This window comes from Telmatherina bonti, assembly GCF_933228915.1.
Source record: "Telmatherina bonti genome assembly, chromosome: 20".
Lineage (NCBI taxonomy): Eukaryota > Metazoa > Chordata > Actinopteri > Atheriniformes > Telmatherinidae > Telmatherina > Telmatherina bonti.
Genome location: NC_136618.1, coordinates 20570841 through 20596527, shown reverse-complemented (window position 1 = coordinate 20596527; position 25687 = coordinate 20570841). Strand labels below are relative to the sequence as shown.

At 38.5% G+C, this 25687-nt stretch overlaps 1 protein-coding gene across 3 annotated transcripts; it reads left to right on the top strand.

The window, feature by feature from the left end:
* The first annotated feature begins 1336 nt into the window (after positions 1-1336).
* On the top strand, positions 1337-25563 carry vps41 (VPS41 subunit of HOPS complex). 3 transcript variants are annotated; one of them, XM_079259410.1, is made up of 28 exons: positions 1337-1497; positions 1840-1873; positions 9680-9787; positions 11231-11308; positions 15392-15466; positions 16393-16455; positions 16575-16640; positions 18192-18311; positions 18402-18548; positions 18630-18696; positions 19233-19330; positions 19412-19541; positions 19674-19789; positions 19878-19996; positions 21476-21557; positions 21681-21773; positions 21893-22020; positions 22115-22259; positions 22358-22399; positions 22501-22551; positions 23125-23262; positions 23350-23404; positions 23479-23619; positions 23730-23866; positions 24785-24884; positions 24972-25016; positions 25099-25178; positions 25310-25563. In XM_079259410.1, exons 3-28 carry the CDS (start codon positions 9770-9772, stop codon positions 25388-25390), a joined length of 2415 nt encoding a protein of 804 aa, XP_079115536.1. In that variant the 5' UTR covers positions 1337-1497; positions 1840-1873; positions 9680-9769; the 3' UTR covers positions 25391-25563. The 3 variants fall into 3 exon arrangements, with proteins under 3 accessions (XP_079115536.1, XP_079115535.1, XP_079115537.1); XM_079259409.1 differs by having other exon boundaries at positions 1835-1873; XM_079259411.1 differs by lacking the exons at positions 1337-1497; positions 1840-1873; positions 9680-9787; positions 11231-11308 and adding an exon at positions 12783-12893.
* The last annotated feature ends 124 nt before the right edge of the window (positions 25564-25687 follow it).

The following is a 25687-nucleotide window of genomic DNA, read 5'->3' as shown; positions in this document are numbered from 1 at the left end:
TGACCAGTATCTCTACTACTCTATTTTTAAATGAATTATTTTATACTTTTCACACCAGATCTGCCAGCTAACAACTAATAATGATTAAATAATATAAAGTGGTCATGCTGCACAGTGAATTGAAAGATTTGCTAATAATTTTCATGCTAATGAACAAATCAAAAAGGATTTCTGTATTGTACTTACCATATATTTAAAATCAGCAGAGGAAGTTATTACACAGGCTTTCCCCCGGAAAAAAAAAGCTAAACAAAAGAAAGTAAAAATTCATAGAAGTGATCATTCTGAGTATTCATTTACCCCACATAGCACCAAAATATCCCGATTAACAGACATAGAGCAACCAAAAATCATACAGATGTCAATTTATGGTCTCTACTTGGCACTTTGCAGATCTTTTGCATAATCTTAAGTTTCATTCTAAACCCATTTTCCTTGTCTAGTTTTGATAACTAACTTTATAGTCAGTTTATGGTCTAATTTGTGGTCGTTTCCAAGCTCAGCGATAATATTTTTACATGTTCTCAATTCTGTAGCACGAAGCAATCATTGCATTTAGATTTGGCCTTTTGTTTCACATTCTGACCTTTCTGCAATGTTTTCATAGCCATTATATGCACCTCTGAGATCAATATTTATCTCTCTAAATCTAAACTTATTTTCTTTTAGAAAACATTATTTTTCAATTTGTGGTCATGTTTTTAATGCTTTCTGGACTGATTAATTTTTTTCCCCTCTTTTTGTTTTTTAAAATCTTCTCTAAATGGTCACTTTTCATCTCTACTGCAACCATTCCCAAAATTTATATCAAATTTAAGAGGTATATTTTAAAAGGTCCCTGGGCCTGTACCTTGTAGAGCCCACTAATCTGTTAATCAGCTATTGTACTAAAGGGAAACATGTATACTTTTCTGTAGAAATAAAATAACAAGCTACAAACATAAGATCATTAATAATGATGTTGGCCTCGTAAAATTTCGAATATCATGGCTGCTCCTGGTTGTGGAAACTATACAAGCTAAAACAGTTTAATCAATTAAGATGCTGTGGAACTATAATCTGTGGTTGTACATACCAGAGATGGCAGTGATTGTAAACTTCAACTGAAGTCATTTCTTCATTAAAAAAAAAAAAAAAAAAAAATAGTCGTGCGAGTTGAAAATATGGACAATAAAATTACTTTTAAACCACGAAACCCGAAGATAAACTGTCACTTGCTGTGCATGTGCCTTTTTTTTTTTTTCTTTTAGCGCGTACTTGTTGCTGAAAGACTTCAATACCCATAATCCCTCGCTGCGCAGCGCTAGTCATGTGATTTTACTGATGACAAGAAACAGCTTCGACAACTAAGACCACTTTGCTGTTTAGTGGATGGTTGTATAGGAGGCTAACTTTCCCGGAAATTATACACTTATTTTCGTAAACAGCATTGATATGGTTATCATTATTTCTTCTACATAAGACTACTTCACCTCAATGGCGGAAGCAGAGGTCCAGGTAAGCTTGTCATGCTAAAGCTAGCTGGCTAATTTGGATGTTTTCATGTAGCTGTATCATATAAATTACTAATGCACTTGTGAAAAATATTTACCGTATTTAAAGCCGATTTAATATATATTTTATGTAACGACGTTTTAGCACAGAATACAACAATTTGGGATGCCACTGAAGAAATGCAATTGATTGTATTCAATTGTTAAAGCAATATTGTAGCATAAAATGATCTATACTAGTACTAGCTTGATATCTCAAACCACGATTAACCTTGGTGTGGTGGATCTGCTATTTTTTTTTGTTCAACAGCAATTCAGTGAATATATTTATCTTTTTTAAGGAAAGAAAACCAAGTGAAGAATTCACAGATGAATCTGAGGTAAGAAACAAAACATTACATCATTTTTGTTCTTCTTTCTTAAAAGTAAGAAGCAAGGGAAGGGAAGTGTTACAACTATTTTGTGTGGAGGCAAGCTTATGAAGAGGCAAAAGAAAACAAAGGCAAAAATGTCATGCAGTTGCACCAGTTTTCCAATGTAGAAATCAACAGTGTATTGTCAGTATCAGGTGTGTTCATGATTCTGTCAAGCTTGGGTTTTTTCTTTTCTTTTTCTTTTCTCACCCCACTTCTCAAATAAGACTCTGTGCCTACTGAAAGGACTGTAATGCATCAACGCAGCTTGATCCCTGAAGGATCTTTGTCAGGTTTACAGAGGTGTCAAACACTCATGAATTACAGATAGCTTTCCAGATCCATCAATATTATGACTGAACTTTGGCATGTTACAGTACACTTGTGCTTCTGAGAATCACACAAGGGCTAAATAAAACATAACATTACACATCAGCCTGGCAGGAAGTTATTCTTTTTTCTTCATAGGAAGCAGAAAGTAAAATGCATTGTCAAGAATAAGCTGTGTTGAACATACTTTACTCCTCTTAGGAAGTTGTAACATTTAAAGAAAGGCGGAAAGCGTTCTTGTTTTATTTGTATATAGTTACTAAGTATTTTGTACTTCATGTATAAGTAATATAAGTAATAGGAATAGCAGTACAGAGGGATTATTTATCTCCTTGTAGATGCAAATAGGTGATTATGTGTTCAACATACAGCAATGCATCACTGGTTCTCTGGGGTTTACTGCCAAAAGCAGTGATGCGTTTCCTGTGCTCTCTACATCTCACTGAAGAAATAACCAGGGAATCACTGTCAAAACTGGAACTCTTTGTTCCAACTCTGGAAGTGCAAACTTTAGATTACTCTCATAACCCCGGTTCTCAGAGTAGCATGAGTGAGATGTCTCACCATAGGATACGCCTCCCTGCGTGTTCCTCAGAAGCATCTATCTCATTACGCCAATCCTGATTGGCTGGTAATTGTGAAGCTCACGTCACGCTACCTTTAAGTAGCCTGCGCTACGACGCAGCACCATTCAAGATAAGCACCTCCTCTCGCTTTGTGCAGCAAGGAGGGCTGTCTGGTGAGACATCTCACTCATGCTCTGAGAGCCGGGGTTACGTGAATAACCTAAAGTTCTCATTCATAGGATTTGTTTCTATGTCTCACTAATGGATATGGAGACTCCTGGAATGCCAGACAGCTTATCTCAGGTGACCACCAGAACTCAAGGAGTGGCTGTCTGCTCCCCTGAGCGTCCACCATGCAACACTGAGTGGGCCACACTGGAGGCAGAGACGTCCAGTTTGACAACTGAACAAAAGTGAAGGGTGAAGACCAACATGCGGCTGCACAAATGTCCTGCATGGAGATCCCTCTAAAGAGAGCCCAGGATGCAGCCAGGCCTCTAGTGGAGTGAGCATGCAGGTCCACAGGTGTCTGCAAATCACAACTCCTATAAGCTACCCCAGTGGCATCCACAATCCAGCGGGAAAGCCACTGATTTGTGATGGGCCTGCCCACATGGGCCTTAGCCCAGGAAACAAAAAACTGGTCACTCTTCCTGAGCCCCTGTGTCCTTGCAATGTAAGCTCGTAGAGCACGGACAAGACACAGCTTAAGAAGCCGCTGCTCATCAGATGAAGAGGAATACGGTAGAGAGAGTGCCACAAGAATAATGGAAGAACAAGAGCCGACCACCTTTGGCACAGACGTTGAATTGGGCTTGAGTGACACCCTCACATTCCCTGGGGCAAACTGAGTGCATGAAGGATGTACTAAGAGAGCATGGATATCCGTCGGAATGTGGAAATATCCTAAGGCCACCAAGCCGGATCCCCTCAACACCTTGGCTGCGCCTAGAAATTCTGTCCATATAAGTTATGAACAGAATGGGAGATAAAGGGCTGCCTTGCGGAGTCCAACCCTCATCGGAAACGAATCCGACTTACCACCAGCAATGCGGACCAAGCTCTGACACCTGTCATACAGGGACCGGACAGCTCATACAAGGGGGTCCGGTACCCCATACTCCCGGAGTACCCCCCACAGGAGCCCCCGGGGGACACGGTCGAACGCCTTCTCCAGGTCCACAAAGCACATGTAGACTGGTTGGGCAAACTCCCATGCCCCCTCCAGGACCCCAAAGAGGGTATAGAGCTGGTCCACTGTTCCGCGACCAGGACGAAAACCGCACTGCTCCTCATCCATCCAAGATTCGATTATTCAGCGGACCCTCCTCTCCAGGACCCCTGAATAGACCTTACCAGGGAGGCTAAGGAGTGCGATTCTCCTGTAATTAGAACACACCCTCCAGTCCCCCTTCTTAAAAAGGGGGGCCACCACCCCAGTCTGCCAATTCAGCGGCACTGTCCCCACACGATGCTGCAGAGGTGTGTCAGCCAGGACAGCCCCACAGCATTCAGAGCTTAAGGAACTCCGGGCGGATCTCATCCAACCCCGGGGCCTTGCCGCCAAGGAGCTTTTTGACCACCTCAGCGACTTCAGCCCCAGAGATGGGAAAGTCCACCCCTGAGTACCCCAGCTCTGCTTCCTCATCGGAAGACGTGTTGGTAGGATTGAGGAGGTCTTCGAAGTATTCCCCCCACCGACCCACAACGTCCCGAGTTGAGGTCAGCAGCTCCCCACCTCCACTGTACACAGTGTTAATGGAGCACCCCTCCTGAGCCGCCGGATGGTGGACCAGAATCGCCTCGAAGCCGTCCAGAAGTCTTTCTCTATGGCCTCGCCGAACTCCTCCCATGCCCGAGCTTTTGCCTTGGCAACAGCCGAAGCCGCATGCCGCATAGCCTGTCGGTACCCATCAGCTGCTTCCAGTGTCCCACAGGCCAAGAAGGTCCGATAGGACTCCTCCTTCAGCTTGACGACATCCCTCACTGCTGGTTTCCAACGAGTCCTGGGATTACCACCACGACAGGCGTTGTCTGAGAAGCCGTGGTTGGTATATGGTGTCAAGTTACCTGGCGCAGTGTTTTATTGGTAAAGCCTTTACGCGCGTTTATAACACAATGCGTTGACAATGAAATGTCGCGTCGATGAATTTTTATTGTCGACTTTGTCGACAAATTTGTTACAACCTTACTGGTGTGCTAAAGCCAAGCAAGAATAACTTTACAGTTATGTGACTCAGTCTATGGAGAAGACGGGGTGGTACAGCTAGCGGTTTTGTTTTTTTTTGTTTGTTTTTTTTAAATTTCTCTAAAAAGTAGATTGACAAAGGCCATTTGAATAAAAAGTTCTGATTTTAGATCCTTCATTAATGTTTCTGTTGAGTTGAGGTCAGGTCTTTGCCGTTTCAAAACATCACTGAGTTTTTTAACCATCTTAATTCAAAAGACTGGATTGATAAGGGTTGCTGTCTTGCGAAGTCCTCCTGAGATACTGTTCAAAAACAGATGGTTTGACTGGGGATGCGAATCTAACAACACAAGATTCAATTCGATTCTGATTTTTGGAGTGACAATTCAAACAGATTATCGATTCATAATCATTACAATTACGTAACAAAAGGTGCTAATGTCTCAAGTAACTTCATTCTTTAATAAGCTAGAAAGAACTGAAAAATGGTTAAGGCCAATTTAATTTCAATTGCAAAATGTACAAAACTTTTTTTGCTCATCATTTTTGTTATTTTTAATTAGGAAAAAAAATACAGTAGCCAGATCATCATTCTGCTGCTATAATGTTCAAGAAGACAAGTAAAGAGATCAATAAAAACAACAAAAATGACCAAAAAAAAAAAGATTATTTTATTTATTTGAAAAATAAAAATATTATACAAAAAATATTAATTTAAAAATTGTAAGCAAAAGAATCCAGATTTTTTTGTTTTTATTGTTTAGATTCCCCATCCCTAGTACTGACATTTTTTTTCATTTAGACATTTTCTGTAACTCATGGTTTTCTATGGTGGTACTTTGTATGGCACTTCCTGTTTGACTGTAGTGCTTCCTGTTATTAATTTCAGTTGCATTATCTGAATGAGAAGCACCTGTAATCTACAGTGTGTCTATAAAGGCCCCTGGGTAACCTTTAATCCCTCCCTTCAGCTCTACCTTTTAGTAAAACCCTTTTGTTTTTGGTTTATTTTTGTTATTCATTTTTTCTACATTTATAATAAAAGAAATGGTTAAAAAAAAACTCACCCCTTGTGTGGTGTCCATTGTTATGTTTGAACACCACACCAGCTGTAACAGCAGCAAAACATGTCCAAAGCATTCATGAAGAAGATTCTTATACTGGGATGCAGTTTTTTCTTTTGTCCAAAAGGAATGATTCTCATTTAAACCAAAACTTTTGGCCTCATTTGTCTAGAGAACATCTTTCCAATAGCCTTTTGGTTTAATTATAATCTATGTTGAAGAGAGGCAGCCATGTTCTTTGTGGAAAGCAGTGTCACGTTTTACCTCCAGTTTTTAAATCACTTTTTAAGAAATTCCTATTGCTACAGAAGTTTGTGTGCTTCATCTTGATTTATAAGATTATTTAGTGTCTGATTATATCAATTGATTATAAATTTTAGCTTAACTTGTTTACTGGGTTCTTTATTCTTAAATTTAGCGCTTTTAATTATGATTTCTGCTCTATTGACACAGAAATAAGTATCAAACACCAACATATGTTTTATGTAATTATTTGACCAATATGTAATGTTGACTTAATATTTATCTAATTTTTATTTATTTTTCCAGAATAGAACATATAAAAATGAAATTGGAGTGGGTAAAGCCAAGTGTTTAAATATGTCATCCTAACTTTATTAAAATGGGGTTAAGGTCATTAAAGAAATAACAAGGAAAGGGTCTTTTTCTTATTTCTCTTTGAATGCGGCATGTAAGGCTGTGTTATTACGACAATGACTGGCTGCCTATTCTAAGCTGGCTGTTGGCAAATAATGTGGTAAAAATAAAATTAAACACATTATAAATCAAAGCCTCCTTTAAATGCTGACAGAACAAAAAGGAGTTAAGTAGAGAACCAATCACAAAGTGTACTTTTTAAGACAAACCATCAAAGTGTCCAAGAAAGTTGAATTACACAGCTCAAGTACTTTTACAAAGTTTGTTCCATCATTCTTTTAAAGCATAATTAATTTTTTAATTTGATTGTATTGTACATGTGCAGCATTCATCTTTTCATTCATTTACTGAAATTCTTGTCTTTAATTGGCCACTTACAAAAGTTACATGTTGTGTTTGAGATGGATGCAATAGTTTGCAAGGTGTATTATTTTTTGCTGTTGAAAGGGACATTCCCCTATTTTTCATCCTAAAAGCCTTTGACTGGTGTAGTCTTCTGTGTGTGCTTAAGGCAAAATGTTATCCTTGATGTAGTCACATTGAATGGTTCAGCTTGTTGCATTTAAGCTGTCAATAGGCAAAGAAAATGGCATAAATGGTTACAGCATAAAGGCCGCTTCTGTAGTTGACAAAACAAAGAGCAACTTACAAGAGATAGCAAAAGTTTTAAAATGGGTATTTTCTCTGTGGGGATGAAGTTTGCCTTTGTTGTTTGATACGCCTTTGAAACCCGTGACAAATGCCCTCGCATCAGAAATCTCACAACCAGAATACACAGGAAATAGCCTAGATATGGCATTGTTGAGTGGGAAAGGATTGTTTTTGAAAATAACATTTTTTTTCCACGCTATTGTCCCCCACCTCCAACCCAGTAGCACATAATGGCAGACAATGTTTTGAGTTGATGCACCCTCTGGGCAGCCACAGACTGTGCAGCATTGGTTATAAACCGAATTATGAGTAATATTCAAGCTGTGACTGGCCGCAAATGTTGACTCATGCTGGAAAGTGTAACTTAGTAGAATACCTTAAGTTTGCTTTATGAAAACAATAAATTCATGTATTTCGCTGGGGATAAACAGCATGTGCAAAAGATGAAAATTATTTTATGAGCCATTGCATGCAAGGTGATGGAAATTTGCTTTTGTGCATAAAGCACATGTATATGTGTACATACTAGCTCCCCAAAAGAGATTTGTCATATATTAGTTAGTTCTTCTAAGAATGGGAAAAAAAACTGTACTTGGTTATACAGCGGTGACGTTTATATGTATGTGAGTGGAGTAAACGGTAGGAACTGACAATGTCATTCATTTTCAGTCATTTTACTGATGGAGGGTCAACGCTTCAGCATCTTCAGCATCCATGAAGGGGTGTATTTTGTTAGCATTTAGATTAAACTGGTGTCATATCAGATATTCCATCTATAAACTGTAAAACTGAAAATATACAAATTAAAATTCATCGAACCACATTATCTTGTGAAACCACACTTGTGCTGTCAAATCATTAATTATTTTATCCTCGGTATATTACTACTATCAACTATTAAAAGTGGATGAGGTTGGATATGATTAGCTATTGAAAATTTATGGTGGTAATGAAACATAGATACACTTAAAAAAAAAAAAAAAAAACTACCAATAGTTGCATTTTCATCCCTTTTTAATTGCAAATAAAAACAGCTAAACAAATATACAGGAGGTAATAAAAAGCAGTTTTTATTTAATAAAAAGTTTTTGTGCTTTTTAGAGGTGTCAATTTGGCATCTCGATAGAAGACAGAAATGCTGTGGAAATAGTTCCAACAAACAGCTGGTTTTATAGACAAGGCCGTCAGAAACTTTCCAAGGACTTGCAGTTGCAATACAAAAGTAGTTGTTAAAGCATTTCCATTTCTTTTGTCTGCTGTGTTTTCTTTCATCTGGTTTTCCATCATTTTAATCTTAGTTCCCACCTATTAACTTTTTGGGTTTGATTTTTCTAATTACATCCTCTTTTCTTTTTTCCCCTGCGATTGCTGCCATTTGGGTTTAGAATTAACTTTGTCAATTGCTTTTCTCATTGAACCAACCTCTACAATGAGGACAATAAAGACAATAAGCAGGAGAAAATAGCTGCGGATGCAAACAGTTTTCTCAATTTACACTGTAAAAATATAGCATGATAGGTTGGGTTCATCAGTTAATTACGTGAAGCTTTATGAAATTAAAATTGCAGCTTGTCTTTATGTCAACTCATTTTTGCAGACAAATGTGGCTTAATTGAGCTGCTCATGGGCTTCACAAACTCATGATGAAAATTAATTGTTGACTAAATATCTTTTTTTTTTTTTTTTTTTTAAGAATAATAAGTAAAGAGGGCTGAAAATACAGATATGACATTAATAACTTTAAACACCAGCAGCTGCATTATTAGATATGAAATCTGGAAATGTGAAGGTTTTTCTATTCATTTAGGATTGGCACTATTAGCATCCTTGACCACTACCATTAATGGTAAAAATCCATAAAAAAAAAACACACACACACACACACACACACACACACACACACACACACACACTTCCTCCTCTAAATTGGTGGGATTTCCTTTGACTTTTGAGTTTCAATTCCAGTTGGCCCAACTTGGGTTTTTATGTTTTGCAGCTAATTGTGTGACGTTCTGTTCCCTCAGTCTGATTTCATACAGGTAAATAAAGTCTAAAATGACTTTGGTGACTTTGCAATCAGGATGGCTTGAATTATAGTATGTCGTTAAATGACCTTCTTGCAGAGTCTCTTCATACAAGTTTTATGAAAGATCAGGTTGGAATACATCAGAATACTTGAAGAAGAGTTTTGCATATTCCAGCTCACTGCATGGATGATCATCGCTCTGCCTTTCTGAAATTTTGTGAAGTGATACTGTTGTAATGACTACCTTGAAGAAAGCGTTCAAGTGAGAGCCCATCTTGCTCTTTCAAACAGGAGGAGGACAGCGAGGAGGAGCCCAAACTAAAGTACGAGAGGCTCTCCAATGGGGTGACAGAAATCCTCCAGAACGACGCAGCCAGCTGTATGACCGTCCATGACAAGGTAAAGGTGATAATCCACCACCCACAAGGGCATTTCAGCTTCAAGTCCAATCATCTCCAGACGAGGTTTTACTTTATGTACATTTGAAAGATGTCATCTTCAAAGTGTCTTTTCATCCCTTCTGCTCAATCTGCAAAGGCAGGCCATTCTTTTCTCACCTTTCCTTGCTTTTCCTCTCAGGGAGGTGCATCAAAAGGCACCATTGTCTTTTCCTCTTTCTATTCCCACTCCTACTTATTTTTCACTCCTTTCCCCTTGTTTGCTGAATGTTGATATTTTTAAGAGGGCCACTCGCAGGTGATGCTTAATCGTCGTGGCACCGGCAGCACACTTGCACGCCTGAGCAGACCAAAAGTCATACCCAGTTACATCTCCTCACCTGATGTTTTATTAACTACAATTGATTTTCATTTATTTATTTGTTCTTTAAGGATTTGGCTCCCTTTTCTTTGTTCGCCTCAAAATGGACACCATGTCGTACCGAGACACTGTTTTTACAGAAATTCTAAATTTGATCTGACTATTTTTTTTTCCCTTCCTCTTATGATTTCTTTGCTTATGTACCTTCAACCATCCAGCTACATGTGTGGTCACACCAGCCCCCACTGCTGTGACAAACTCCCACAACCTTAAAGCCACCAGCAGCACATATTGCCTTATGTTGCCTCATATTTTAAGTGTCTGAATCAGAATTTCATTTGAACAATTCCATCCTGATAAATCCCTTTAAAAGTCGCTCCGCCTCACAAGGTTGAACCCTTTATTTATTTATTTTTGGTTATTTTATTTGGGGAGATTGCAGGGGCTCTGTCTGACATGCTCAGCTGTGCCTGTAAATATAAGCATTTCATTATAGACTGCACTGAAGCATGGTGGGCTCGCCGCACATCCACATGCTGGTCTAGAAGGGTGGGGGATTAGGAGGAGGGCACGGAGCAGGGGCTAGGGTGGAAGAACACACACTTAATCTAATGCCAGGAGCCCCTAGTTTCTATAATTTTTTTGTCCCTGTGGACTCCTGCACACACACAAACAAATGCACTTCTACTGGAGCACAAAACACAGAAACTAGTTGCTGCTCGTGGAAATAATAAGTCTGTGTTGGGAGAAAAGGTGATTGGGTTGCATGGGGAGCATGGGAAGAAGTCAGATGTACAGTGCATTTATTATGCTTCAGCATTTTAATTTGGGGAAAAAAAATACTATTTCACACTGTCTGCTTTAATAAATAGGGCTTTTCCACCCCCTGCAATTTCACAGTTTTGCCTCCAAGCCCACCCAATCCCCAGTCTGTCCATGTCACTGCAGCTTCAGGACATATATTTTATCCTCTCCCACAGCTTTTATGAACACAAGTTTTTTTTTCTTTTTCTTTCCCTTTTTTCCCCCCTAAAATCTTGAATTGGGTTCAAGTATCTTCTGGTTTAATTTGTCTCTTTTCAGTTTCTTGCTCTAGGTACACATTTTGGAAAGGTCTTCCTGCTGGACATCCAAGGAAATGTTACACAGAAGTTTGAAATTGTGAGTATGTTTAAAAGAAATCTTTAAGGACTTCTTCAGCATAAGAACACATTGCTAATACACTTTATTCTTTTTAACATGTTACTTAAAATGGTTAACATAATAAACAATATACTTTTCATGCATATTAATAATAATTTTATCACTTTGCATTCTGTGTGAATAGTCTACACAGCTTGCTTGTAACCATTATTAGAATTATAACTAGTGAGATTTCATGTTTGCAAAAATAAGTATGTTTGGTCAGTAACTTTAGAACATAAGCCATCCTGGTAGGCATACATAGATGTTTGAATGTGAACTCTTTTAATAAAGTGCTGATCTGGTCATTAGATGAAGCCTTTGTCCATCACTAAGAAGCTTTACATCACGCTAAAAAAAAAAAAAAAGAATTATTGTGTTAGCCACACCAGAACTACACTTTTAAATAAATTTTAAACATTTTTATTTCAAAAGAAAATGTACAAAGTCTAAGCTCTCAAAAAGGACTAACATGCCTCGATGATGAGGTTGGTGTCAAATAACTCCTGCATAGATATACCCAACTAGGCACATGTGGCCCAGGGGCGCTGCAGAGGTTTAACGAAGTATACAGTCAAAATAATTTAACCGCCACTGCAAATTAGGTTTATTAGCAAAATGTACAAACTGGTAGCTTTTTTCAACTAACAAATCCAACAAAAAACTATTCAAATAGCTCAATACAACTAGTATCATAAGTGGTTTTTCAAAATTCAACAGAAAATGACACTTAAAATTTTCCAACCCCTGAATAGAAGTTGCCAGAAGCAAATCAAATGATATACTCACACAATACTATTGTAAACAGAAGTTCTAGTAGCGTCTGGAAAAGACATTTGAATGCATTTTAATTCAAAATCGTAAAAAGAAATCGAAAATATTCCTGGCTAAAACTGGAAAGAGTAAAACTTAAACAAGAGTAGCAAGAGAGGTCTGAAAAATTGCTAAATATCTTGCCAAAGTTGCTGAGTTGTTATTGAAGATCTACTGTGTCCATCAGTCTAATCGATGTACCAGGAAATTGGGCACTGACAAATGTTCTGTGATTAAATGTATTAATTTTGTTAACGCGTTAATTTTTCTGTAATTAATTCATAGAAATTAATTCATTAAACTCCCATCCCTTTAATAAATATATTTATCCATCCATCCATCCATTTTCTGCCGCTTGCCACAGCAGCCTGAGCAGGAAAGCCCGGACTTCCCTCTCACCAGATTTGCCAACTCTACGGGGGGGATCCCAAGGTGCTCCCAGGCCAGCCGAGAGATATAATCCCTCCAGCGTGTCTTGGGTCACCCCCGGAGTGTCCTCTCGCTGGGACGTGCCGGGAACATCTCATCAGGGAGGCGTCCAGGAGGCATCCTGACCAGATGCCTGAGCCACCTCAACTGGCTCCTCTCAATGCGGAGGAGCAGCGGCTCTACTCTTAGCCTCTCCCAAATGACCGAGCTCCTCACCCTATCTCTAAGGGAGAGCCCGCCCACCCTGCGGAGAAAACTCATTTCAGCCACCTGTATACGAGATCACGTTCTTTCAGTCACAACCCACAGCTCATGACCATAGGTGAGGGTAGGAACATAAATTGACTGGTAAATCGAGAACTTTGCCTTCTGGCTCAGCTCCTTCTTCGCCACGACAGATCGGCGCAGAGTCCGCATTAGTGCAGACACCACACCAATCCGCCTGTTGATCTCACGCTCCACTCTTTCTTCACTCATGAACAAAACCCCCGAGATGTTTAAACCACTCCACTTGAAGCAGAACCTCACTCCCGACCCGGAGAGGGCAATCCACCCTACTCTGGCTGAAGACCATGGTCTCAGATTTGGAGGTGCTGATTCTCATTCCAGCCGCTTCACACTCGGCTGCAAATTGCTCAAGTGAGAGCTGGCGATCATGTTCAGATGAAGCACAGGACCACGTCATCCGCAAAAAGCAGAGACCCAATCCTGAGGTCACCAAAATGGATTCCCTCAACACCTCGGCTGTGCTTAGAAAAAGTATATAAATATATTTATATAAGTGAAATAAATGAATAGTGTTAGTGAACTCCTATAAATTCTGTTACTAACTTATATGTATACGTAAAGCAAAACTTGTTCCTTGTTATGTGACTAACAGAAGCTAATCTTATCAAGTTTCTCAGCTTTGGAATGCAGCTTGACAATAATGGCTCAGGAATGTACAGAAATGCCACTGTGCCATCACAAGTCAGAAACACATATTTTTAGGGCTCATTTTAAATCTGCCATATGAGAAATTCATATAAAATCTGTATATATGGTACACAATATGAACAAATACAACCCTGTTCAAATTAAATCAAATATTTTTTGTATTGCATTTTTCACACCTGAAGTAGCACAACGTGCTTTAATATATTAAAAACAACCAAGAAACACATTTATTCATGTTCTGAAGTTAAGAACTTTAAAATTGTGATTTTCACTAATTACCTTACTTTTCTAATCCAAGTGGCCAGTGGAGGAACTGCAGTTTTTTCTACCATTGCAGATTAGCTTTATTTTTCAGCGTAGGGTAGGCAGTGCTTCTTCAGCAAGATGGATTCTCTCATCAACCTGCACATCTTACATGAAACCAGCTGCTTCACTTCATAACAACCTACCAGTACTATCCCCTCAAGGTCCGAATACTATGTCAAAGCATTTTTCATATTGTTTCAAGCATGGATGGGAAGTAGCCTAAAATTATTTTTAATTGGTTTTGTTGTCTCAATCACTGGTTTTAACCAGTGACAGAATATTTCTCGAAAAATCATTTCAAATGAGTCTTTCTGAGCTTTGGCTACGTCATGCTGTTTAGATATGAAGGCCTAATACAAGTAAGTTATGTCATTATGTTGTGTTATTTTTAAACTTTTAAAAATAAGTGACACCTAAACCTGTTTTCTATTAGTTTTACGTAAGCTTGTATGGTTGTTTGTCTCATTTGTCTTTGTATTGGCCTTCCCAAATGCCCTACCTGCCCTAGCAGCTAGGATAGTGCACCCACCCCACCAACCCTGAATTGGATTAAGTGGGTATATAGAGGATGGATGGATGGAAAATAAGTCTTCCTATTATTGCCTCAAGGAATTGGAAAAAAAAAACCACCAAGAAACAATTTTCCTTTGCTTTTTTCCTTTGTATGAACATTAAAGTGTAACAAAATAACTCATGTTTTACCCGTGCAACAAAAAAGCACCAACAAACAGTACTTTTAGATTGCAAGGGGTAGGCAATATGAGGCATTGTGGGATTTTACAGAGTGCACTGAAGTACCGGTAAGCTTTCAACCAAATAATGCATTTGCCAAATTTATAATTGGAAATTAGTTTTAATAACTGATTCATTAATGGTTTGGCTTCATCCTTATGTTTAACTTCACATTTTCTGTAGGGGATCAACTCTAATATATTCATTTGAAAGTCAAAAATTAGTCATCAGGGGCTCACAGCACAAAGGAACAGTTTTAAGTTGCATATATCACTGTTCTTACACTGGTGCCTTTAACATTATCTTTCTTGCTGAGCTTGTTAATTCAACTCCTTACTTAAGTAGCTTATTGCCAGTTATTGGTCATTGCGTGAAAGAACCATGGAAGATGATGCCGCTGTGATCTGGCTTTTCGATTTGTGGCATTGTTCCAGAGAGTGATGGTCAGGGTTTGTTGAAAATAAAGTAATTGTGAATAGGTGAAAAATGCTGCTTGAGGTGCCAGTGCATAATGCAAGCAGGTATTGTATACAGGTCAGGATGTTTTTTTTTTTTTGTTTTTTTTGTTTTTTTATTTAAAAGCAAAAGCATCACCAGTAAAGGACCCTTAACATTGTCAGTGAAATTGTACACTCTTTGCATTGACAGACATGTATAGGGTCATGCAGCCATTAACAAATCACATTCTTTTTTACTTCTTTTATCTTTTCCTGGCATTTCACTTAGTTAGGTTAAAATGTCAGCTTGCTACATTTGGTCAGTCACAATGATATATACCCACTCCCCACACTTCCCCTCATCTCTTATTAAAAAAAAAAAAAAAGCTGGTGTATTCTGTCTCTGCAGAGTTCAGTGAAGATCAACCAGATCAGTCTGGATGAAAGTGGAGAGCATGTGGGCATCTGCTCCGAGGATGGGAAGGTGAGATCTGTCTACTCATCACCGCTGGTTACTGATCCTTGGGCCCACAGCTAAGAATCGCCAATCAGTGTTTTCCATCTTTCATAATTCATACAAACTCACCTTATCAAACTTTATGCTAATGATTTGGAAGTTGAAGCTTTTGCGAAAGAATTTTTAGAAGGAACTCTTTCCACATTCAGAGAATTTACCTGAAGTTTTTATCTTCACCATATCGACACAAAAACCCCCCAAAAATTCCAAGATGTTGGAATTTCTAAAAAAACTCATAACAAATTTTGACGAGTAGAGGAAAGAATTGTACTCACATCTGTTGAGCTGTCAGTCAGCCATCTGCCGCTCTATGGATACCCTCTCCATGTTCTTGCTGTTATCTTGTCTCTTCTCATCATTACCACCATCCTTCATGGATTTTGCAGTCAAGATATGCTTTCTGATATGGCCCTCCCCCTACTTCCAGCACTCTGGTGGCAAAAACAAGATCTTGTCGCACAAAAAGTGGAGCAGACAATTAAAATCAATGTTACAGCAATTGTTTGCCCCCATCAATTCAGTCTGCTGTTAATCCTTAATCACTGATGCAGTTCAAGAAAAGAGATAGCATCTTGAAAACATATCTCTTTTTCGGGACCTTCAGATAAAGGAAAAGTGGCTGTCACGTCCTGTAATGGCGCATTAAAATTTACAGTATCAAAACTGAAGCTGTGGTCAAGTCCAAGATTAGGACTTTTGTTCTAAACCCCACAGGCTTCAAAGAATCAACTTGCCCACTAATTGGTAGCCCAGCGGAGAAGTAGGGCCAATCAAAGTCTTTACTGACCACACGTCCCCCCGCCGGCCTCAGACAGTTGCAGAGGCAGCAATTAAAGGAGAAATTTTGAGTTATTCACCTTGTGGTTGGTGTTCTGCTGCTTCATCTGTTTCAGGTTCAAGTATTTGGTCTCTACACGAGAGAGGGCTTCCATGCTAACTTCGACTGCCCCATAAAGGTAAGTTGTGTTTTTTTCCAATGCAAACTTAGTGTTTTATTTCATATGGAATATAAAAACATATAAAATAAAAATGGTTTTAGTTAAGCAGCAGCTTCTAAATAAAAGCCTTTTTGCAGGTGGTTGCATTGCATCCCCAGTTCAGCAGATCAAACTACAAACAGTTTGTCACAGGGGGCAACAAGGTAGGTGAGAACAATACTTACTCCCAGCACAGTCATTACAAACACTTTTTGGAATTTTATAAAAATTTTCTGCGGCAATAATTCATTCTGGTTGTGTCGGGGTGAACCCGATTCCTGCGAAAACCGAGTCACTTTGGCTTGGATGAAGGCGAAGCCCAGTCCTTTGTCTGGTGTGAAAGCCTCTTACTTTTCTGTCTCTTTGCTGGAGTGCCCTCGGCAGAGCTGCCCATTTTCACAAAGTGCTATTCTCTCAACAGTGTTTCAAAGGCAGCGCTTTACAAGTGCAGCAGATAGACGTCATTATAAAGAGGGTGCATAGTCTTAGGAGTTCAGCTGCATACGGTTATCTCTTTGGGAGACATGTATAAGGTGAAAAGAATTTAGAAATGAGACTTATCTTATTTCTCCTTCAGAAATAAGACAAGCGGCCAATTTAACAAACCAGCTACGATAGTATAAACTGTGCTGATGTGGCGTCATTGCACAAGCGTCTATAAATAAGCGATGCTGACATTTACAAAGCCCTGTAAGGAAAAACTTTCTCCATGAAACTCCATTATTAGTGTTACTTTGCCATTTTCTTTCAATTGGCACTGATTCCTCTCAGTTCCATGTTGTGAAGGCCTCCACAAGGTGCCTGTGATGAAAATCAATAAGCCTCAACGGGAGCCACATCCTGTCAAAGGAAATTCAATTTTGTCTCCCTAGTTCTTTTGTCATATCATCTCTTTGTAGAGCAAACTGTTTATTAACATAGCCCAACTGCTGAATTAAAGAGCTTTCTCCAAGCCTCCTTGGTAATATTATGCACTTTTAGGGGGCTTTTTGTACAACTTTATACAGTAAGGACAGTAACAATGTCAGGAATGTGGTAGCAGAGCTGCAATAGATGAAGTCATAGTGTGACCATCAATTCCACACACTACATTGTGGTTGAAAACACAAGCCACATGCAGCCCTCAAAGCCCTTACCACACCCCTGGAAGAAGACAATTCAGTGAAACATGGCCTGAAAACATAATGAACACAACTTTAAAAATATGCTCCCTCCCATACTTCCAAACCTCAATTTTTGCAATAAATGGTGTGCAGCCTAAAGAAGCAGTAGCCATCGTGATGAGAGATGTGAAATCATGCCTTTAACACTTTCTTTATGGCTTCCACATCATCTCCTACTTGCAGATTTTTGTTGGCCATGTGTATCTTTAAAATGACTTCTTCCTCCGCCAGTGAACATGAAGCTAATATCAAGCTTTTCTTGCTCTGGTGGAGTCAAATGAACAATTTGTCTTAATTTTCTTGGAGCCAAAATGCTCTGAAGTGGAATTAAGTCTACACATGAGAAGGAAATGCAGGTTTTACTTCATTATTCGTACTTGAACTTAAATTGTACATTATAAGGCTTTTCAGCTACTTAGCAGACTGTCACCCACTGCTGAGTTATAAAGCAATATGATGTTCATCTACTGCCCTCTGTAGGTCAGACTGCACTACTGCACACATGCTGTCTACTCTTGAGTGTTTAATGTCATCCTGATTTCTTCCCTCAAGCTGCTTTTGTATGAAAGAAACTGGATGAATCGGTGGAAGACTTTAGCTCTGCATGAAGGCGAAGGCACAATCACTAATGTCCAGTGGAGAGCTAATCTGATCGCATGGGCCAACAACTTGGTGAGTGGCTGCTTCCTAAAAGTAAAGTTTCATTGCATGTCTATCATCGGATGTTCAAACTCTTATGTTATGATGCTCCGTTTCTTTTAGGGAGTGAAAATCTACGACATCAGCACAAAGCAGCGGATCACCAATGTGTTGAGGGACAACGTGAGTCTGAGGCCTGACATGTATCCATGCAGTCTGTGCTGGAAAGACAACAGCACTCTCATTGTTGGTTGGGGTACTTCTATCAAGGTTTGTTTCTTGTTTATTTCATCAGGTTTTAAAAGCACTGTGTACTGAAGTTCATAACTGTAATCTTTCTATTTTCTTCAGATTTGTGTTGTGAAAGAGCGAAATCCCACTGAAATGAGAGATCTACCAAGCCGCTATGTGGAAATAGGTATAAAACACTCCACTCATGAAGGTTACAGTCATTTTATCCTGAAAATATTTAGATTTATCCATCCATATTCACTGTTACATCTGTTCCAAATGTGACATAAGTGCAGGGATTTATGACATTTGGTAAGTGACATTAATGCCAGAACAACACATCACTGCTCTCTACCGGGCTGTCGGGCTTATTGTCAAAAATACATTTATATTCAGATGCTTTGATCCAAAGAGACTTACAAGTAAAGAAAAGCGCTTACGACCCATGAAAGAAAAGCTTATTATCTTTCAGTTTGTTTCTGTGACTGTGCACAAAATTAGAGGTGCAAGAAGAGGAGTTGAAAATTGTCTTAAGAGATTATTTAAACTGGAGAGGCACACTGCTATCCTGGTAGCATGTAGTAGTCTGTGTCACTTTCGTGACACCACAAAGTTAGACCAGCCTGTTTATAGTAAAACTAAATGAAGTTTGACACCCCACTTCAGATGTCTCCATAGCCCCACTCACATTCCTTAACATGTAAAATACTCTGATTCTTTCAGTGTCTGCATTTGAGACTGAGTTTTTCATCTGTGGTCTGGCACCGCTGGCAGATCAGCTGGTCACGCTGTACTTTGTGAAGGAGAACTCTGATCAAATGGTATCTCTGACTATCTAATCATGTATATTGAAAGGACATAAAGTTTCAGAATTGCATGGTACTTATCCTGCGTGTGCTCAGGATGAGGAGTTTCGTGCCCGACCTCGCTTGGACATCATCCAGCCTCTCCCCGAGAGCTGCGAGGAGATCTCCTCAGATGCTCTGACTGTCCGCAACTTCCAGAACAATGAGTGTAGAGACTATCGCCTCGGTGAGAACATAAAAACCGGCCACACAGAAATGTCACGCCGTCTTTTACTGCGGTTTGATTTCATTATGCATCCACTCAAATGTCAGCTGTAATGTGCAGTACGCAGAGCCATAAATGTATTTTCATTAACAGAGCATTCAGAGGGAGAGTCGCTCTTCTACATCATCAGTCCCAAAGACATCGTTGTGGCCAAGGAGCGAGACCAGGATGACCATATTGATTGGCTGCTTGAAAAGAAGAAATATGAGGTTTGTGTTGTTGAACTTTCATGAAAATTACTAAAGGTTAAAGTCTGCAATGTTAGAGTTTAATTTAGTGTCCTGTAACTTTTAACAGGAAGCACTGATGGCTGCAGAGATCAGCTTCAAAAACATTAAGAGACACAATGTTCGGGAAATTGGAATGGCTTACATCAATCATTTGGTGGAGAAGGGCGACTATGACAGTGCAGCAAGGTGGGTCTGGCGTGCTGCAGATGTGTGAGATATGTAAGATAGATAAGATTTAATTTCTGATACCTCCAGAAGCTTTGTTCTATATTCAAATTATAGATGAATTTGTAGAAAGAAAAGGAACATTTGTATTGATGACAATTGAATTCTTTTCAATTAATATAATGTAGATTATAGACTTCTACATTTTTACTTTGTAAAGTTAGATTGTGATTGAAAGTCCATAAACCTTTTCTAATTTTCCATAATCCTCTGGAAATCTTTTGAGTAAAACTCTAAAATTTGAACCTTAACTCCCAATTAAACAATGTAACAAATCTTTTATTTTCTTTTTAAGTTTTTTATTATTAGTGAAAATGATATGGGCTGCACAGTTGTGTACTGGTTAGCATTATGGCTTCACAGCATGAAGGTTGTTGGTTTGAGCCTAAGCTGGGGGCTACAGTGGCCTTTCTGTGTGGAGTTTGCATGTTCTCCCCGTGTATGCATGGGTTCTCTCCGAGTACTCCGGCTTCCTCCCACCGTCTAAAGACCTGCATGTTAGGTTAATTGGTTACTCTAAATTACCCTTGGAGTGATTGTCGGCATGAATGGTTGTTTGTCTCACTGTGTTGACCCTGTTATGGACGGGCGACCTGTTCAGGGTGTTACCCACCTCTTGCACAATGATTCCTGGGATAGGCTCCAGCTTTCCTGTCATCCTTAATTGGAACAATTGGTTAAGAAAATGGATGGATGGAAAATTATATGGTGCAAGGTGATATAAAATTCAGATGTTTTCTGTTTTAAGGGTCACAGTTAAGTGTATTTAGATGTCTGATATGATCAAAATCTTCATAACATTTTGTTGGAATGCATATCAAAAGATTTCTGAGGACCTCAGAAAAAGAACTTGTAAGATTCATTAAGCTGCGTAAATGTTACCAAACCATCTGATCCACTGATCTGCTGATTAAATGTGAACAAATGGAGGAAAATCAGCACCACAGTTAGTCTCCCCAGGTGTGGTTGACTGCAATGGGAGAGGTCTGCATTTGTCTGTGAGGGCACAAGACATGAAGTGAGCCATGTGAACATCCCAGAGTTGGAATTGTTCTACTGATTAATAATGAGTTCTCCAGTGTCGATGTGAAAAACTGAACAGTATTTAAACTGTTTTGTGATAGTTACTGCAGCTCAAGAGGGTCACACATAATCCTCAAATCAAAGGTTAACATACTTTTGCCATTCTCATGTTGAATAACATGTTATCTATTTATTTTTATTGTTTTATCTCCTTTAAAACGTTTGTGGCTTTTTGTTTAATATTATGCAGAAATATAGAAAAGTCTGAAGTCACTGAATGATGTTTGTGCTGGAGGACTGATGCTGCTGTAACTAATGGCAACAAACATCTCCATGGCTACCAAAATGAATTAGTAGAATCTTTTGTTTGTTTTTTGTATTATTTAAGTTTCTTTTGCTTTTGATTTTTGACTCCAGGAAGTGTCAAAAGGTTCTTGGGAAAAACATGGAGCTGTGGGAGAATGAAGTATACAGGTTCAAGACAATCGGGCAGCTGAAGGTTGGTCTGCTTTGGCAAATATTAAAGTGTTTATGATGATGAATATAAATGAAATCTGGCACATTTTTTCTGCCTTTTGTTCAGTATCAGTCTTTACATTTTACCGCCTCTCTGCAATTTCAGGCCATCAGTCAGTATTTGCCAAGAGGAGATCTGCGTCTCAGACCAGCCATCTATGAAATGATCTTGCATGAATTTCTAAAAACTGACTACGAGGTATTTTTTTTTTTTTTTTTTTTTTAAATCTCTATGTCAGTACTTGCTCTGACAAACCCAGTAATGCAGTAAGCCATCAGCTGATGATTGCCCGCCCCTCTTCCTTTCTCTCCCCTAAGGGTTTTGCCACACTGATCCGTGAATGGCCAGGAGAGCTTTACAATAATATGGCCATTGTTCAGGCCGTCACCGATCACCTGAAGAGAGATCCTACCAACAGCACTCTCCTCACAACCCTGGCTGAGCTGTGAGTGATATCAACACAAGAGTTGCATCATTTTAAATACAGCTTTGATTTTCTTGCTATTAAATAACTCACCCATCTTTTAATAATGTCTCAGGTACACATATGACCAACGGTACGACAGAGCTTTAGAAATCTACCTGAGACTGCGGCACAAAGATGTTTACCAGCTGATCCACAAACACAACCTTTTCTCCTCCATAGAGGACAAAATCGTGCTGCTCATGGACTTTGACAAAGAGGTAATTCACTGAAGGCATAGTCATCTGTATCTGACTTCAGCTCACTCATTTCCTGTTTAGTCCATTTAAGTGATATAATGTCCTTTTCATGTCGATAGAAAGCTGTTGACATGCTTCTGGATAATGAAGATAAAATATCTGTGAGTAAGCTAATTTTTTTTCCCCCAAATACCTTCACCTTTGTTTTAATAAAAAAAAATGTTTTTTCACTCCGTGGATGCCTTGTTTCCTCTTCTAACAGATAGACAGAGTAGTTGAAGAACTGTCAAACAGGCCCGAGCTGCTGCATGTGGTGAGTTGAGTTTTCATCCGAATTTCACAGTTTAACCTATCAGAACCCAGCGTGACATATGTGCTACATATAGATTCTGAGACGTTTGGCAACACTTTACGGTACAAACGTTGCACAAAAATCTTGTGTAACACACTATGCTATTTGTTTTCTTTCCATTCATGCACACCAGAAAGCAGAAGATTACACTAGATTACACTGGCTTTTGGCTGATCATGGTCACAGAATTATTTTTATGTGGTGTGTACGGGTGTTGTCCTTGTGTTTTTATGGTTTATTTTTTCTTTACTTTCTTTATCTTTGATTATGTAAAGAACTTTGGATGCTGTGGCTGTTTAAATGTGCTATACAAATAAAGTTGACATTGTCTATAAAAACTTTGACATATCACATTGTAATAAATGGTAAATATCCCTAAAAAATGTAAGTACATTTTTAATTAATATTTTGTTAAAGGGGAAAAAAAGACATAAATTAAAAATGCGACTTATAATTTTTTTCATTGGTTGGGCTTTTAGGTTAAACTCCAACGTGATCCTAAAAGAATTCTAATAATTCTTTTCTCCCCCTCAGTATCTCCATAAACTTTTCAAGCGGGATCATCACAAAGGCCAAAAGTACCACGAGAGGCAGATCGGTCTCTATGCTGAATATGACCGTCCAAACCTCCTGCCTTTCCTGAGGGATAGCACACACTGCCCTTTAGAAAAGGTATGTGGCATCTTGGTGTGCCTTTAAAATCAGAAACATTTTCAAAACATCTGTCCTTTCCTCTTACTTCCTTTGTTTTGTCATCAGGCTCTTGAGATTTGCCAGCAGAGGAACTTTGTGGAGGAAACCGTCTTCCTTCTTAGTAAGTGTTTATTTAGGAAGATGTCCTTTATTAGACATTACTAGACAATAATTAACCATTATTGTTGCTCCCAGGTAGGATGGGGAACTGCAGAAAAGCCCTGCAGATGATCATGGAGGAGCTTGAGGACGTGGACAAAGCCATAGAGTTTGCTAAAGAGCAGGATGATGTAGAGCTGTGGGAGGACCTCATCTCCTATTCCATCGACAAGCCACGTATGATTCTTCATCTTCTGCTAATTCACTTACAACCAAGCTGTGTTACTATCTAAAACTATGTCTTTACGACTTGTCTCTTTGACATTTTGCTTTGATACCAATTCTAGCCTTCATCACTGGTCTCCTCAATAATATTGGCACTCACGTTGATCCCATTCTGCTCATCCATCGCATAAAGGAGGGCATGGAGATCCCCAACCTCAGAGATTCACTCGTGAAAATCCTTCATGACTACAATCTACAGGTCAGTGTTTTGGTTTTGTTTTTTTTTTTTTTTTTTTTTTTTTTTTTTTTTTTTTTTTTTTAGAATAACGTATTTTTGTTTATTATTGCTAAATTACAAAAAATAACTTAAACTTGATAATTGATCCAACTAATAATCATGCTAAAAATGCTAAAACCATAATCATAATCAAAAGAATGTTAAAACTTTCAACTAGTTTACACTATTTTAGGAAATATTGTACCTCATTTTTTACTAGATTGCGTTGCAATTTATAGTCATTATTGTTTTTTAAAATTCTCACAGACGCTGTATGTTTTAAATCCCTACAGTATTGATTTAGTTTATCTACTTTGTTGGTCCTGTTTACACTAATCTACTCTCAGATTGTGCAGACTGCAGCATCAGAGCTGTTTTGACTTAATTTTATGAAATACAGAAGATGTTTTTCTTGAAACATTTTGATTACTAGTTATTGCAGATATAATTTTGGACCATTATTTGCTCATTTTTATCTATTTGAGTGCTTAATTTATTTTCATGTTATATAATCCAGTGATTTTTTTTTCATGTACTGGATTATATAACTTGATAAATGAATTGTACAACAGTTGATTACTTAAAATACTCTTTATATTCCAAGTCCCCAATTATACACTTACACGTCAATGTTTTGATTTTAAATTATGTTAAATTTGAATAAAAAAGTGTTCTTATTCGTCATTCACACACCATAAAACATTAAGGAAAAGCTGTGTATTTAAATTATTTTTATGAATTTACAGATTTTGTTGAACCCATTCCAGGGAAAGATTAGTCATGGATAAAATTTAGAAATGATAACAAAAGGTTTTGAAAGATTAAATTTAAAGAACTAATATCTTCAAAAAGAATAACTTGAGCTTGAATTTGATGTATTTTTGTTTTCTCCTCTGTAAGATTCTTTTGAGAGAAGGATGTAAAAAGATCCTGGTGGCCGACTCCCTATCTCTGCTCCAGAAGATGCATCGAACGCAGATGAGAGGAGTTCGAGTTGATGGTGCGTAGATGTCTTGTTTTTTTTGTTTTTTTTTCCCCTAATGTCTTAACTGAGCTAATACATGTCTTGGTTCTGTTATTCTTTCAGAGGGGAACATTTGCGAGTCATGTCATGCTACAATATTACCCTCAGGTGGGCGGTTTTTGTTGTTGCATCCAGCTGTTGTAATGTTACAGTTAAACACAGTCCTTATTTGCCAATATTTGTGTTTCAGATATGGCCAAACCCTTCAGTGTGGTGGTGTTCCACTGCAGACACATGTTTCACAAGGAATGCTTACCATCTCAAGGAACAGTAAGTCACATCTCCATTGTCTGCATCGCAGCACCTCATATTTCTTCAGTGTAATGTTCATCTATGTATGAATAGCAAACATTAACTGGTTTACAAAGACTTTTCTGCATTTTCCCTCTTTTCTGTCTTAGATTCCTGGGGTGCAGTTTTGTAACATCTGCAGTGCGAAGAGGCGCGGGCCCGGAAGTGGAATCCTGGAGATGAAAAAGTAGCACTTATACGTGCACACAATGTTATTACAAAAGTTTTCCCATCCCTCTGCTTTAATCAATGAGAATCACTTTCTCTCGCGCCTCTTACTGTACAATTGCAGAGATGCTAAACATTTCTTATTGGACCACTGCTGTATGGTTATATCTAACAACTTTAAAGTGCTGTGCTGTTCTGCCTGAAACTAATGTGATTTGGTGATGGAAAAATAAAATCTCATACCAAAAAAGAAAAGCTTTTCATAGTTTTTATCTGATTGTTATTCATACCTCTTTATTTGAGCTTAACCCAAACCTGAC